Below are 16,743 nucleotides of genomic sequence, written 5' to 3'. Positions count from 1 at the left end.
ATTCTGGAATGAGGGACATTCCAGGAGGAAGTGATAGTTCCTGTCGACACCTCCGCAGTATGAACCGTTTGAGATTTGTATCAGTTAGCCCTTGTATAAGATCGTATTAGTCGGAAAAGATTTAATTCTGAGCCTAGCGATTAGAACATCAAGATTTCGAGGTGGTATGTATTGGCAGACGCTTACTAAACTTCGGCTACAGATTTCGTTTTCACGTGTGCTCTGAACTTATTTCATTCTTGTAAATGTTTGCATAATATCAGTATTAAGTTTTATTTTCGTGACTTTGAATCCAATAGAAATTATCATGAAATTGCGCGAATTGTAAATAGCATTTTTATTTTGCACAATTTTAATAATTAAAAGAAATATTTACTTAGTCGTATGCATTACACATTCTAAACACATTTGCAACAGAAAAAAAACGTAATATATCTTGAGACTGTAATGAAATGAATAATAAATTTATTAAATAGAAATAAGGATAGGTAGGTAGAAAACTTATTTGCGTCGCGCTTGAGCTGCACAATGGGCTATTGGTAACGGTAAGGGAAACACTCCTAAAAATGATTCAAAGACATACCATCACATTTTTGATCGTCTGCAGAGAGGATGGCTCCCCTGATATGGTAACCTGACGACCAGTGCGCGAAGTCGAGCACTTTACGGTAGAACAGTTTAACTAGAACCTATATCAAGCAGCCTCGGTCCCTAAAGTGGTCAACCACCTGCTTGCTACCCGCAGCCATTGATGATTAACTTCATAGTTCTACTGGGAACCTCTTTTAATCAGTTTACTGAGATGATAGAAATAAAGAAAATACAAAGCTGATTTGTATAAAGGTAAATTTTTTGACAATTTTCCGAAATCACGTCAATGCAAGCCAATACATGTCATCTCACAAGTCGTCAAGTCATTTTCGACTCATAGCGTGATCCGGCCACTTTAAAATTTAATCTCTATTGCGTGCAGGTAGCGGGTTCGAATCTCGATAACCTTGGATGCATCCATTTTTTTATATTTGTTTACTTATTGTTACGCATATATATGTTGGCAGGAATGCGGAAAATAATATTCGGCTTGTACACCGTTTTCAAGTCAGAAAACAGACAACACACGATGGAAAAAGACATTACAAAGATATATCTAGGGATAGAGCGCGATTCGAACCTGCTACTTTCATGCTACAGCAGGAGCATTTTTATAATATTCTTGCCTAACTCTGTTCTTTAACTTAACATGAATTAGTAATAAATTTTACATTGCAATGAATACACAATCTTTCATTTGTATGAATAAGAATACGTAAATATATTTGAAATAGTGATATTTTCTTTTTTAATTATATGTTTGTCTGACAGGATCATCCCTAGACGGGCACTAAGAAAGTATACATTGTGTAAATCTTTTAAATAAGATGTTAGACAAAATTTTATAAATAGTACCTAACCAACTGATACATCTATAATTGGAACAAATTACATCAAATTACATAATTGAACAAATTACAATGTATAATTACATCTATAATTATTATTATTGTATCGCCTTTTTTACATATTGGGCAATTAACGCTTGTTACCCTGTTATACGGTAGCATTTCAGCATTCCAGATATCAGTAATAAGATTACTGATTAACAACTCAACAGCGATACAATCATGCCCAGCAGGTTTCTTATTTTATAACTTCTTTATAACTGTTTCAATTTCGTCAAATTCAGGTGGCAGTATTTCTTCACTCTTTTGGTATTAAAAAACAATTCCAGAGCTGCAGGATCATATTTAAAGAACATTGCATTGTAATGTACGCTCTCTGTTACGAACAGCCTCTTTGTTTGAAAAATTTAAAACTAACGATACTTTTGCTGGGGCGAAATGTCCACACGACTTTAATTAATTCTTCTGTAAAAAATACTGATTTTATGTATTCTTTTTAATATCCATGGATTTAAATAAACCATAGAAGTGTAAACACATTATTACTATTCTATTTGGTAGAAGGCATAGTCACCCAAAGCCTTAAATTACCTAACGACAGTTCTGAAGATTCTCTTCTTTATCGGCTATTTAGAGCATGTCATAAAAACCATTTATTTATTTAAATTTACTTTTAAGTATAGTATTTTTATTAAATTTGTGGTAATGAAAGCTACAATTATGTTTGATAACCCGTCACCATAAAACACAGAAAAAATTCCAACTGAATGGTTTAAATATCATATATTTTGACTTAATTACCAGAACTATATTTTTCTTTCAGAAATGTCTTTACCATACACTTAAGGGAATTTTACCAGAATTTTTTCTCCGTATAATTTATTTAGTATTTTTTAACCTAACCTATATAATAACTAACCTAATTTAGTATTAAAAATGAAACTTAATTCAATAAAAAAAATAATCTCCTTGCTTATTGTTCAGCTTTATTAAGAGTGTTTATTAAAGCTCTTTCTCTCAAAAGAAAATAAAAGCAAGCCACAGCTATAGTGCCTAAAACTTGTAGCTAGCTGTATGTATGGATAAATACTTTAATATTTTAAACGGATAAGTATTTTAAATATCTTAAACTTTATTTTAAAAAAATTGCCATTCGGGCATTTATTTATTTGAGTCCGAACAATTCATCGTTAGAGTAGCTGTTCAAATATTAAAAAATTAGATTATGAACGTTTTCCATTTTCACATAACTGTGGTTCTTCTTCATATTTATATTTTGCGTCATTTATATTATTATCATAGAAAACACTGGTTAAAAGCGGACAAAACTTAACCTAACAGTCATGAATTACTGCTGTAAACTCGTAACAGTAAAGATTAAAAAATTAGATTATGAACGTTTTCCATTTTCACATAACTGTGGTTCTTCTTCATATTTATATTTTGCGCCATTTACATTANGCTGCAGGATTATGTTTAAAGAACATAGCATTATAATGTACGCTCTCTGTTAAGAACAGCCTCTTTGTTTGACAAATCTAAAACTAACGATACTTCTGCTGGGGCGAAATGTCCGCACGACTTTAATCAATTCCTCTGTAAAAAATACTGATTTTATATATTCCTTTTAATGAACCATTGATTTAAATAAACCATGGAAGTGTAAACACATTATTACTATTCTATTTGGTAAAAGGCATAGTCACCCAAAGCCTTAAATTACCTAACGATAGTTCTAAAGATTTTCTTCTTTATCGGGTATTTAGACATGGCATAAAAACCATTTATTTGGTTAAATTTACTTTTTAGTATAGTATTTTTATGAAATTTGTGGTAATGAAAGCTACAATTTTGAATTCCAGAATGTTTGATAACCCGTTACCATGAAACACAGAAAAAATTCCAACTTAATGGTTTAAATATCGCATATTTTGGCTAATTTACCAGAGCTGTCTTTTTCTTTCAGAAATGTCTTTACCATACACTTAAGGAAATTTTACCAGAATTTTTTCTCCGTATAATTTATTTAGTATTTTTAAATCTAACCTACATAATAACTAACCTAATTTAGTATTAAATATGAAACTAATTCAATAAAAAAATAATCTCTATACTTATTGTTTAGCTTTATTAAGAGTGTTTATTAAAGCTTTTTCTCTCCATAGAAAATAAAAGTAAGCTGCAGTTATAGTGCCTTAAACTTGAAGCTAGCTGTATGTATAGATAAATACGTTAATATTTTAAACGGATAAGTATTTTAAATATCTTAAACCTTATTTTAAAAAAATGCCATTTGGGCATTTATTTATTTGAGTCTGAACAATGCACCGTTAGAGTGGCTTTTCAAATATTAAAAAATTAGATTATGAACGTTTTCCATTTTCACATAACTGTGGCTCTTCTTCATATTTATATTTTGCGCCATTTACATTATTATCATAAAAAACACTGGTTAAAAGCGAACAAAACTTAAAATAACAGTCATGAATTACTGCTGTAAACTCGCAACAGTAATAAAACAGTAATTCACTAAAAAGCGCTATTTTAGATGACACCATAACCTTCGAAGAATAGCTTTAAGTGTGTTTTTCGAATCTTCTTCGCCAAGAAAAGCAAGAAAGTCATAATTTAAGTTCCCAAAACTCTAAAAAAAATTTTAATTAAATCTATATTTCCTTTTTTACTCTAAAGAATTATCTGGTCTTCAGAATGGAAAAATAGCTTATATATCGAAAAGTTAATAAGCTAAGATGACAATCTATAGAGCGTACAGTGAAACTTCCAGAAGAGACCACTTCTCTTTATGACCACTTTTGGGAGGTACAGAATTTTTTCCGTAGACTGTGTGTTGAAGAAAACTTTTAGGAGAGACCCTCAAAATCTCACTCAATGACTGTGCATACCTCGGCAATAAATGCCGAAAAGGTCAAATAAAGAAATCAATTATTTATTTTTAGAGTTGAATGTTAAATTAGAAGAAAAGTTATTTTAGAAAAAATCCAAACATCTCAAACAAACCTCTTCTAATTTTTCAAAACTATACTTTCATGATATAAAAGTAAATGCAAACTTAACCAAGAAACATAATTGTCTATTCTTTTAAAATAGTTCTGTCATTCATCATTGGTAAATTTGTTTTTACACATAATTATATCAGTAAAGATCACTTTTATTTAAGCTAAATTTTATTCGTCGATCCGATTTTCACGACGCTAAAATACGTGACCAAGAAAATGACACTGAACCAAAAAATGACAAGGAACAAAATTGAAGTCGTATGCAAAGAATCATGCTCCTTCAGAAACAATTTGAAGTTAATGGAGGTAACCCCTAAGAATGACCAATCTCCATTAACGACCATTTTACTGTGCAACAGAGAATGGACGCTCCCGAAAGGTTTCGCTGTATTATTCCCATTTTTCTTTAAACTTTATTATCTCAAACAAAGCAGAGTTGGAGAAACTTTTCAAATATTAAAAAAATTAGATCATAAACTCTTTTAATTTTCACAAAACTATGGTTTTTCTACTCTCTGACACTTAGCGCTATGATCATAATTAGCACTAGCTAAAGGTGTACCATCTAATGGTAGACAAATCTTAAACTAACAGTCAGGAATGGCTGTTAAAACCTGGCATTTTTTAAAATAGTATATTATTCACTAAAATTGTGTTTTTTTTCTTCTTCCAAATCATAAGAGAACCTTCTAAGAATAGCCTTAAATAAAGTTATGAAAGGTATTTCTCAACAATAAACATGTCTCTTGATGATACGTGTTCTTTCTTTTCAGATCACAAAAACTGTAGTGAGGGTCAACAGGAAAAAGCCTCCCAATTACCCGATGGCGCTATAATCATTGCTCTCTCACAAGATCCAGGCGGTGGCGGAAGTGACAATCTTGAAGAAAGACCAACATGGAGCAAAAAAGCCGATTTCCTGCTTTCCATTATCGGATTTGCAGTCGATCTGGCCAATGTCTGGAGGTTCCCTTACCTCTGTTACAGGAATGGTGGAGGTGAGTTCACGTGATCCCATACTCTCAAACCAAGTTAATAAAAATTCGAAAAATGTTTAGTTGGATTGTGAGTCATTTTTAGTATCAAACGCTACTATATTTACAGTTGTGGAAATAAAAGTGATTTACTCCCTGATTAGATATACTCTACAGACATTTGTAATAACAACTAACCAATAAAGTCCTTTTTCTCGAATTTATTATTGCGGTATTATTTTATATTATTGGCAATCCTTCTAACAAAAGATAATAATTTGTAATTATCACAGAAATTCTGAATCAGGAAAATTTGGTTAAAACTAAACTTTTTCTTTTGAGCGAAACTAACTCTAGTTGAATTACGTGTAGATTAAAATAGTCTTTCAGGCTAATTTCTAGCTATAAAAATATCCCATGACCGCGTGAAAATGTATACTAACCTGATCTTTCAACGAAGAAGTATACTTTATGACCTAAAATTGCCAAAACGAATATGTACAATACGATATAGGAGTGAAAAAATATTTTTCTACACACTTTATGTTGGAAAATTTAATTTTATTATCATACAAAATTACAAATTACTAATAAAATTTAAAGGAGATTAATGCATCATATTCATGAACATGATCAAAGATTACAAATAATTACTTTATAATATGAATAACTCAAACAATATCCATTGACGTATTCCTATAAATCTACTATAGAAAACATTAAAAGCTATGTTTTCGGTAATATATATCGTATCAATCAAGTTTTTTGTAAACTTGCTCATACTTTTTAGTATTAATTATTTAATAATGGATCTTGCACACTTTCAATAAAAAAGTGGAAAAATCATATATATTGTCTTTAAATATATTGTTTCTTTCTTAAAATAAGTTAATAAATCTTAATATATAGATTGTCGTGAATAACTTAACGTCAACACTAACATAATTGCTTTTATGTACGTCCTAAATATTTATTATGTCCGATTCGATATTAGTTTATTTGCTGATGCTTTAATATTTATCCGATATTTAAATAACCGATGAGGATAGATTAGGAAAAACATCAGTGGCAGAATACCAGGTAATGGCACTTGACCTTAAAAAAACATCATGGAAGGGAATACAGGGCCAATTTATATCGGGCAATTAATACCAAAATGTGACTGTTGACATTCACCGGTAAAAGTAGACAGTCATCACTTTCGACCTTTCACAGAGACGCATATACAATTAAAATATATGAATTAATGATTAATGCTAAAAGTAGAGCTAAATAAATATTCATTCCTTATTAAATTGCAAAATTTAAAAAATTAAAGAAACCAAAAATTCGAAGAACTGAAAGTGATTTGAAATACAAAACGTAAAGTTGGCAAGGGAAAAAGGAAAAATAAAGATAAGAAGCAAAACTATAAAAACATCAATTTAACGAGGACCGATACCACTCACCCTCGGTCCCTACTCAGGCTGATCAAAGTGGTCACCCACCCGCTTACTGACCGCAGCCTGTGATGCTTGGCTTCAGTGTTCTACTGGGAACCGTTGTCTTTACGATGAGGGAAAAAATGATGAAAAACAGAACTAGGAAAACCGCAGTGGTCGAGAGGGACAAATCAGAGTACAGCAAATTTCCAAGTGCTATGAAGAGTTGGTGAGGAACTAATATCATTAACAATAGAATCAGTATTCATATGAACAAATCTTGTTTTATTCATATGAATGTTGATTCTCTATATGCTGCAGCCTATTTTTGAAACATGTGGTTTACATACAACATTAAATGTTTATGTATTTTTGAAATGAATGAATTTTTCAATCAAGTTATAATTCCTGAATATTATTTTTTATGTAGTGCAAGATTAAACTGAAATAAAAACAAATAACATAGAAATTCTTCTACTTTTACTTTTTGCCAAAAAAACATCACTGAATGCAAATAAAAAAATTAAAACCAAACCAAACAATTGTATATTTACGAAATTTGCACTCATAATGAATTGAAAGTGGTTCATTAATTTTTGCAATTCAATAAACAATGAATATTTCTTCTACTCAACTTACAGCATTAATCATTAGGCTTAACAATAGTGCTTGAAATATGATATCGACATTTAATAACTATTCTAATTAATACCTAAACTTAACTGAATCGTGTTCGATAGTATTGTTGGGTAAAATTTAAGCTGATATGCGAATGAATTTTGAAAGCAATTATAGAAATGCATTTGAGCACTTTAAGCCCAATAGATATATATAACAACACACTTAAATTCCATACTGTGTAATACTTAAAAATTGCAGGATGTGTGTTAATATAATATTTATTTCCATAATTAAAAAAAATACATCTAGAAAAGCAATACTTACTTTTAGAGAGGTAAAATATCTTTTTTTTTTTACTTTTTGAAATGCTCTAATTAAACTTTGAATTAATTAAACTTTTTTTAAAGTTTCAAAACACATCTAAATAATTTATTATAACAATATATTATTTATTTCGCTAATAAAAAAGATATCAAGAGAAGAAATTCTTACTTTCAGAGAGGTAAATAGATTTTTTTTCTTAAATATTCCTCTAATACACCTTTCAATTAACTAAACTTTTTTAAGAGTTTTAAAACCTATTTAAATATTTTATTACAAGTCTGTAATATTAACTTCGCAAAAAAAAATATCAAATGAAGTAATATTAACTTTTAGAGAGGAATAAATTTTTTTTTTACTTTTTGAAATTGTCCTCTAATTTACCTTTCATATGTTTAAACTTTTTAAGAGTTTCAAAACACATGTAAATATTTTATTAGAAATCTATCACTATAGATGATAATGTATCGTAATTACTGATCTTTTTAAAAACTTAAAGTTTTGCTCGTAATTACGTTTCATAACTGACTAAGAAAACACAACTCGAAAAGGGCTGATCGATTTCAAAATAAAATTAAAACTTTAAAATCTATTTGAAAAACTATTATCCTACACTGAAAAAAAAATTCTGGTCAAAACTAGCAGAATATGGTAAAATTAACTGTGCTCATGGCTCTACGAGAACACCAAAAAGCTCGATAATTTTTAACGAAGCACTTTGGTATTGATTGTGGTAAAATTAACAATAAAAAATTATATGGTTTTATAATATGTGATAAAATTTGGTAAATGAAAAAAAAATATTTGGTAATTTTATCATGATGCCTTAGAGTATGGCATGAAAACCATTTAGTCGGTTAAATTGACTTTTCAGTTTTCTATCTTTACTAAATGTGTGGTAATAAGAACTATAATTTTGAAAACCAGAATTTTTGGTAAACCACCAACGAAAGAATTACCAAATGAATGATTTAAATACTGTATATATTGGTTCGATTAACAGAATTACGATTTTTTTTATCATAAATGTCTTTACCATACAGTACTGTAATTTTACCAGAGTTTTTTTTTCTGTTTATATCATTATTTTTTTTAATTATACTTTTTTACTTTTTTATAAACAAAATGAGAGTCTTCCTCAGCTTTACCTATTTTTTCTCTGTAAAGGTCAAATAAATGAAAAAACAAAAATGCTTTGAAATACTTTGAAACTTTCACATTAAGAGCTTGTATATTATAAAAAGTTCTTAAAGATATGATTTTTTAAAACGAATATACATGATTTGAATTTTATATTTGCTTTTGTTTATATAGTAGAAACGGGACACCTAGTTTAACAAATTTTCCTGAGTTACATTTTTTTATTAATTTATTTGCTTATTTATTGAAGAATTTTATAAAACTTTGTACAGTTTTTTTCACGTAACAATAAGCTAAAACAAAACCTGCATATATTTTCAAGATTTTCGCGTTCAAACTTTCAAATAAATGAAAATGTTCGAAAATGTGGTTCAAATATGCCAATTAGTTAGTTCAGACGATATTGTGAATTACGAAGTCAGACACAAAAAAAGTACTTTTTCTGATTGATAAAGCCTTTTTTTCGATGAATTATAATTTCCAACCCAAAATATAAGAGATCATATGGTCGAAAGTTTTGGACCCTTGAATGTTAATTTTAGTTCTTGCGAATTTCACCATATCTAAAGAATTATTTGAGAAAATTAAAGAAAATTTCTAAAACATAATAGAATTTGTTTATCCAGAAATAATTTTAATTTAATATTATTTTTTATAAATTCATATTATAATATTCGAAACAATTTTGGAATGATTACATCATTTTAAAGAACATAATTGCCTATCGCAAATAACAAAATTTTAACGAAATTGGTCAAATAGCTTCTGAGAAATCGAATTTTAAAAAAAGAGATTCTTTAAATCTGATTTCTCAGGAACAATTCCAACAATCACGTTAAAATTTTGTATTTTGCCTTATAAAATTACATTCTCTAAAATATTTGTATAACTTAAAATTAAAGAAAATTTTTAATATTATTATTGAACAAAATAATAAGCTTACATTTTTAAAATCTATTTGAAAAACTATAATTCTACATCAATAGTTTTTGTAACTCATTTTCCAAGCTATTCATGTAATAATGCTCTAAAATTTCATGTAATAATACTCTAAAATAAAGCATGCTTATATAGTTAAAATCTTCTCTTTATCTTTCAAATGAATTTTCTTCAAACAATATACCTTAAGCGAATAATATAATTTTGAACTAAAATCTGAAATATAATATTTACTCTAAACCAAAATGCTATAGTAATAAAATCATATTTTTTAATAAAAAGTGAAAATATTATTTCTTGTGTTTCTCACGTATATAGTGCTGCATTGTTCGATAATTTACAATTTTTCTTATAAACTCAAAGTATATTAATAAAAAAGTTGAAACTTTTATGCTTCCTAAGTTGTTATCTTGATGGAGTTTTTCGGGACAATAAGTGAACTTTATACGTCTCGCCTCCATCCATTCTCGTTACATTCTCGGCTTTCATAAAAACAATATGGGAAATACTAAATGTTTAGTTGCATTCTTCAAAACATTTATCTAAAAAAGGATTATCTGTTATTTTTTAGAACGTATAAAGTTTAGTTTAGAAAGTAACAAAGTATTTTTGCTAGTTATATATTCAGTATTTTTAATATTTCCCTATTACACTATTTTCAGTATTTCTGTATTATATATCTAAAACTAACAATAAACCTTATTTTATTCTTAATTCAATTAAACCTTAAAACAATAGTTATCTTTTTAAAGTTTAATCTCCCTCTCTTTATTTTAAATATAATTTAAAATCGCATTAAATCAAACATGATTTTTAAAAGCATTTTTTACAATTCATGTAATGAAAGTTTGATACTTATTTATTTTATGATAAGACAATAAAAACATTCGAAATGTAAACCTTTAAAATTAGTAAACTATTTATAAATTGAAGAAACAGTCCAGTTTGGGAATTGAAGCTAAATAAATAATAATTTCTTAATTTCAAAATTTCAAAACATTTTTCAGTAAAAGTAACAGATACACTGATGTCTAAAAGTTAACCACAATTTTACACTGGAGAAGTGGGTAAAAGAGTGCTTCACTTTTGGACACCAATGTATCATAACATGGCATCTCTCACTTTATTTTGGACAAAAAATATGAGATATTTTTTTGAGCAAGTAACTTGATATATCATTTTGAAAAAGGAACATGATATATCATGTTGAAAAAGGAACATGATATATCATTTTGAACAAGAAACATATAGTTTTAAAAACATTGTACACAACATGAGATATCAGGAAACTGTTTTGAATTTTAAATCTTTCTTTCACTTAATTATGGATTTTATTAAAACAAATTTAATTCTGAAAAGTATTTTTTCCTACTCTCACTCGGATATTGAATTTTGTCATTAAAAGGGCAAATTTATTGACCACTATCTTATGGGCATCATATTAGATGGGCCAACATTACTCCCACAGTAAGAAGGCAATACAGAGAAGAGAAGAAAAGAACACCCATGCCTTATCCGAAATTTGAACCAGGGACCTTTCTGACTTGAAGTCCGCAGCTTTTTTCCATTACTCACCAATATATTGACATTCAACATTTGAGAATCAGAAAGGCAGATGTGTTGACCATTCCTTCAAGGAGCACTATACTAGGTGACAGATAGTACAGAGAGCAGAAGGAAAAAACATCCATGCCTCAGACTGGGATTTGAAATCTAGACCTTTCTGAGAGGTCAGTTTTCTGACCACCATACAGCGGGTCGGCATAATTTTTTTCCATTGCAATTTCATTACGTGCTTGCAGCACATCAATTAAATAAATGTAATGAAAACAGATATAAGCATATGGTAAACATATGAAGAGAACAAACAAATAATTAAGCCAAATGAAAAAAATCAATCAGCATAGGAAACCAATCGACATATAAAGAAAAGAAAAGCAAACAATAAATACAAAAAAACATTAACAACAGAAACCCGACATACAAATAAAACTTTTTATGTTTTTGTTAAACAATACTTACAGAAAAGGAATAAAATGCTGTTTACTTGTTAAAAATAATTCTCCTTCACCCTGTATTCTTAAAATTTATTTAATTGCATAATATTATTTATTAATTTTGTTAATTTTTAGTAAAAAAAACTTAATGTTATACAGATACATTTCATAGTAATTCGCAAAACAGCGATACAATTATAGTATTTTCTTATTAAACACTGAGCTAACAAAAAACTAAATGCAATTATCTTTAAAATCATTTCATTCTGAATACAAAAGAAGCAGTGAAATGAATTGATCCTACATAATACGCGTCATTATTTCAAGACGCGTCTGTCAAAATTTAGATTGAAAGATGAAAAGTCAAGATCTAAAACGAAACTGGGGAAGTTATCGACCTCGAAGGGCTTCACTGTCAGTGCAATTCCATTTATACTGACAGCAAATATCGGGAAGTTTCTGATAATAAGAGAAAATGAAGACGATATGCCCTGAGAAGTTCTTTTTGATTTGAGAAGATGCATGGATTGCATTTTATATGAGAATTCAGTCTTAAAATGAGTGTATTCTGACAGTTAAGTCACCCATAAAGTTCTATTTCGAATATTTCAGAGCAAAAGAAGAAGTTTTCTTTGCGTAATTATTTATTTTTAGAATTGTTTTTAGTGGGGGTTTTTGTAACCATCGAACAGCTGACACACACCCAATTATGAGTGTACGACTACCAATGTTCATATCTGTATCTTTGCAATTTAGAACCCACCCAGAAGACAATGGAGTTCTTGGATTGGGAGAAATTCCCCTTCGTGAGAGATTTTAGATGGAACTAACCAGCATTTACGTTACATAGAAAGGAAAAGGACGAAAACCTCTCACGGTTAGCCTAACGTCTAGGGGACTCTAACTCATGATTCGTCTACCACTGAAGATATTTTACGTCAGCACTACAATTTGGTGCGAACCCGGTGCGAAATTCATGTCAATCAGCTATCCCTGGGATTCGAACCTGGGTCGCTTGATTTGGTGGGAAGCGCTCTTTCCCCTGAGTCACCACGGCTGAATATAATAAATTATTTTCTGAAATTTAATTTTATTTATTTCATTTTAAAGTCATCTTTGAGCAGTTGACCAATTTTGAGTTTACGACTACTTATGTTCTACTCTGTAACCTTATATTTTCGAAAGCAATCCTGAAGATAAGGAAACTCCTAGATCAAGTAGTGGGAGAAACTTGCCTTCGTGGAGGACTCTTTCACGGAATTAACCGAATATGCGTTACATAAAGAGAAAAACCACGAAATCCTCCCACGATTAACCGGACGGCAAGGGAACTCTTACCCATGATGCCACTGAGGATATTCTACGCCAGTACTGTGGTGGGTGCAAGCTAGGTGCAGAATTTGTATCGTCCAGCTCTCGCTGGGATTCGAACCTGAGTGACCACATTCAGCGGAAAGCAGATGCGTTTTATTGAATTATAACAAAATGTATGTAAGTAAATTTTAGAAGATTCCTTTAAAAAATACGATAAAAAGTACTCGCACTCAGAGTTTTAATACTTATTACCGCAAGATCCATTTTGATGTAAAACTTTACTAAATAAAAACTTTGATGTACTGTAATTTTAAAAGATGAAATTACAAAATAACTGTTATTAAGTTAATAATACTGTAAACATTGCTGTATAAAATTTTGCAATAAAAATGTGCTTTAATGTTAAAAGTACCAGCACTCAGGGTAAGAGTACTCTTTACCGTAATTTTAACAGGAATTTTTTATACCGAGTCTTTGAACATATTTATGCAAGATGGGTCAAACTTTGATCTCATTGCTTAGTTAGGAATAAAAAGTGTTTTGTAACTGGCATATGCGGCTATACTGCTCCAAATTGTAGAGAAACGAAACAAAATTATATTGAAAACCGTCCAGTTTCGGATACACGATTCTTACTAGTTGTTTGAAATACATAGAATTTTTTTGTTAACTGTCATGCTGAAATGAGCATAACATATTTTCTAACATTTAAAAAACAAGATTATTATCCTAATTAATCTTACTTAATACACTGGTTATCATAAATTAAGGAAAATTCACAAAAATCGCGATAACTCAAGAAATTACACATGGAATTTTATGAAACTTACCCACAATATACAACACATAGTAAGGTATTAAACAACATAAAAAGAAATTATCAGACATTAATAGTAGTATAGAAATTAGCACATGTATAAAATAAACAAATTGGAAGTATCGGTTTGCAATAGAAAAAGTACCTTTAATATGGAATATGATTGCCTCTAGAAGCAATACAGCACAAACAGCGATGTGTGATGCTTTCAATTATGCGGTCTATCAGTTCAATAGGAAGTGAGAGCCATTGCTCTTGTAAAGCAGTTGCAAGCGTGGCAAGGGTCTGAGGGGGCGGATTGATGGCAGATACACGCCTCCCTAGAGCATCCCAAACGTGCTCGATAGGATTCAAGTCCGGGGATCGAGCTGGCCACTCCATGCGAGTAATTGTTTCCTGTTGAAGATAATCATCAACAATGCGAGCTCTGTGTGGTCTTGCATTATCGTCCTGTAACAGGAAGCAATCACCAATTGCCCCGGCATATGGGCGCACATAAGCATCAAGGATGTTGTCTCGATAAACCTGAGCATTCACGGTTCCCCTTGGAAAGACATGGAGGTATGTGCGCCCTCCTAAGGATATGCCTCCCCAAACACAGACACTGCCTCTTCCGTATGCATCTCTTTCACGGATGTTTGATGGATGATAACGGGTCCCAGGTTCTCTCCATATCAAATAACGTCTACTGTCACTTTCTAGACTAAACCTGGACTCATCCGTAAAGAGAACAGGCCTCCATTGATCTGACGTCCAGTGGACATGTTGTCGGGCCCACTGCAAACGGTCTCTCCTATGGCGTGATGTGAGCGGCACGCAAATGGCTGGTCGTCTCGCATACAGACCACCTTCGTGGAGCCTTCTGCGCACAGTTGACGTTGACACCAACCTTCCGGTGGCTGCAGCAAGAGAGGATCTAAGATGTGTCGGAGTAGCGGTTCTATTCCTGCGTGCACTTAATGTCAAATATCGGTCATCGGCACTGGTCGTAACAGTTGGCCGTCCTTGACTGAACCTCCTAGATGCCGAATCTGTGGTTTGAAATTGCCTCCAAAGTCTATGAACCACAGATGGACTCACATTTAGCCATCTGGCCACTTCTGATTGACTCTGCCCTGCCTCTAGTCTCCCGATGGCTCTCCATCGTAGTTCTTCAGGCAAATGATGCCTAGAGGTCATTATTACGAATTGGCTATCTCAGATTTTCAATGTCGCAATCACAGTAAAATTTGTGTGCTTTCTCTCAAACTTGGACTTTTATGCTCCAGGCAGATGACGTAAGCCGAGTGCAGCGCCACTAATTTGCATATTGCAATTTTACTCAGCTACTCTTAGTGGACAACATATGCAAATTTTGCACGGTTTGGCTTACTTTTGAAAGAGTTATCGCTATTTTTGTGATTTTTCCTTAATTTATGATAACCAGTGTATATAAAAATCATTAACATAATTTGTAATCTTCCTATACCACAACCTTGAATTGAGCACAGAATGAAATCTAACTTTAGAGATTCCCTCTACATTTGCCTATAACATTAGCATTGAATTCGAAATCCATTATATGGTTACTGATGATTTTATTTCATTAAAATTCGTTATTATTTCTCCCTTTTCTTTTCCTCCAACACATTTGAATGCGCAAGGCTAAGAAAAAGAGCCTTGGCATTAAATTTAATCAATTAATAGCCAATACATGGATTCCTTAACTTTCCTCTGAGAAAACTATTTCAACGTATGCATTACACTTGCAGTTTTGATTTCTTGGTGGACAGAGGTTGTGGGGTTTAGCCCTCCAGCCCCACCCTCTGGAACATTATCTAAATTTATTGGTTTATATGTACACAAAAGCTGTTTCGAGCATTCAAATATAAGCAAACATTCTCAAGACTCGTCTGGTTTGAACGACTTGTGACGCTAATAATTTTACGCTCAAAATATGTTTACTCTTATTAGCTATTATTTTTTAAATCAATGAAGTTTTAATCTTTTCGATTCAGTTTCTTGGGATTATTCATTTAGTAACACAGTATATTAAATTACTTCAGGCGATATTAAAATAAGTTTTAAAAAAAATAAAGGCATAGGTTCTTATATTGAAAAAATAATTAGTCACTACCTTCCAATAAAAATCAATGCAGTACAATTTTTTTACTGCTAGCCTTAATAACATTTTTTACGGACATAAAAAAATTCCTTTTACAATTGAAATTTCAAAAGTCGAATGTGAAAATGGAATGTCCCTAAGCACCAGGAATCAAAACTGAATCGTTGCAAGGACATCTATTTCAAACAAATTAGCGTTTCCGTCCTACTCGAAGCTGTTTGAAAATATATTTTTTATTTATCGATTCCAAACTTTATTCTACATATATTTTAGGCTGTACTTTAGGCGTACTTCGATCGAGTTTAAACCCTTATTTCATTAAAATTATTATATAATTTACTTAAAATTCAAGTTATATGATTTAATGCATTTTTAGTATAATAGTAAGCAAGGCTTCCATCGCATATCCTTAAACTTGATACCGCTATCATTAAATTAATGAAATAAGCTTAGATAAATAATAAGAGTTGAATTTTTTTTTTTAACTTTCAAGAAATAATATGTTTCGTCCGAACAGATTTCAATTCTGGAAATAATGAAATTATTGAGTAGGTTCTTTGGAGTAATATCATTTTATCCTCTAATGACGAAATATAGGTAAATTGGTATTCTCAGTTTCTGTAAAAAGTTTTTACCTCC

General features: G+C 30.6%; 1 protein-coding gene across 1 annotated transcript in view; it reads left to right on the top strand.

Annotated features, from left to right (window-relative positions):
• LOC107451050 (sodium-dependent noradrenaline transporter) overlaps window positions 1-16,743 on the top strand; it is a 192,114-nt gene that overhangs the window by 111,252 nt on the left and 64,119 nt on the right. The window contains exon 3 of the mRNA XM_043046900.2: window positions 5,230-5,454. Within this exon, the coding sequence (XP_042902834.1) occupies window positions 5,230-5,454 (225 nt within the window). The remainder of the gene's footprint in view (window positions 1-5,229; window positions 5,455-16,743) is intronic.

This window comes from Parasteatoda tepidariorum, chromosome X1 (assembly GCF_043381705.1).
Source record: "Parasteatoda tepidariorum isolate YZ-2023 chromosome X1, CAS_Ptep_4.0, whole genome shotgun sequence".
Classification (NCBI taxonomy): Eukaryota; Metazoa; Arthropoda; class Arachnida; order Araneae; family Theridiidae; genus Parasteatoda; species Parasteatoda tepidariorum.
Note: the sequence above shows the minus strand (reverse complement) of the source record. Positions and strands in the feature narration are given on the sequence as shown.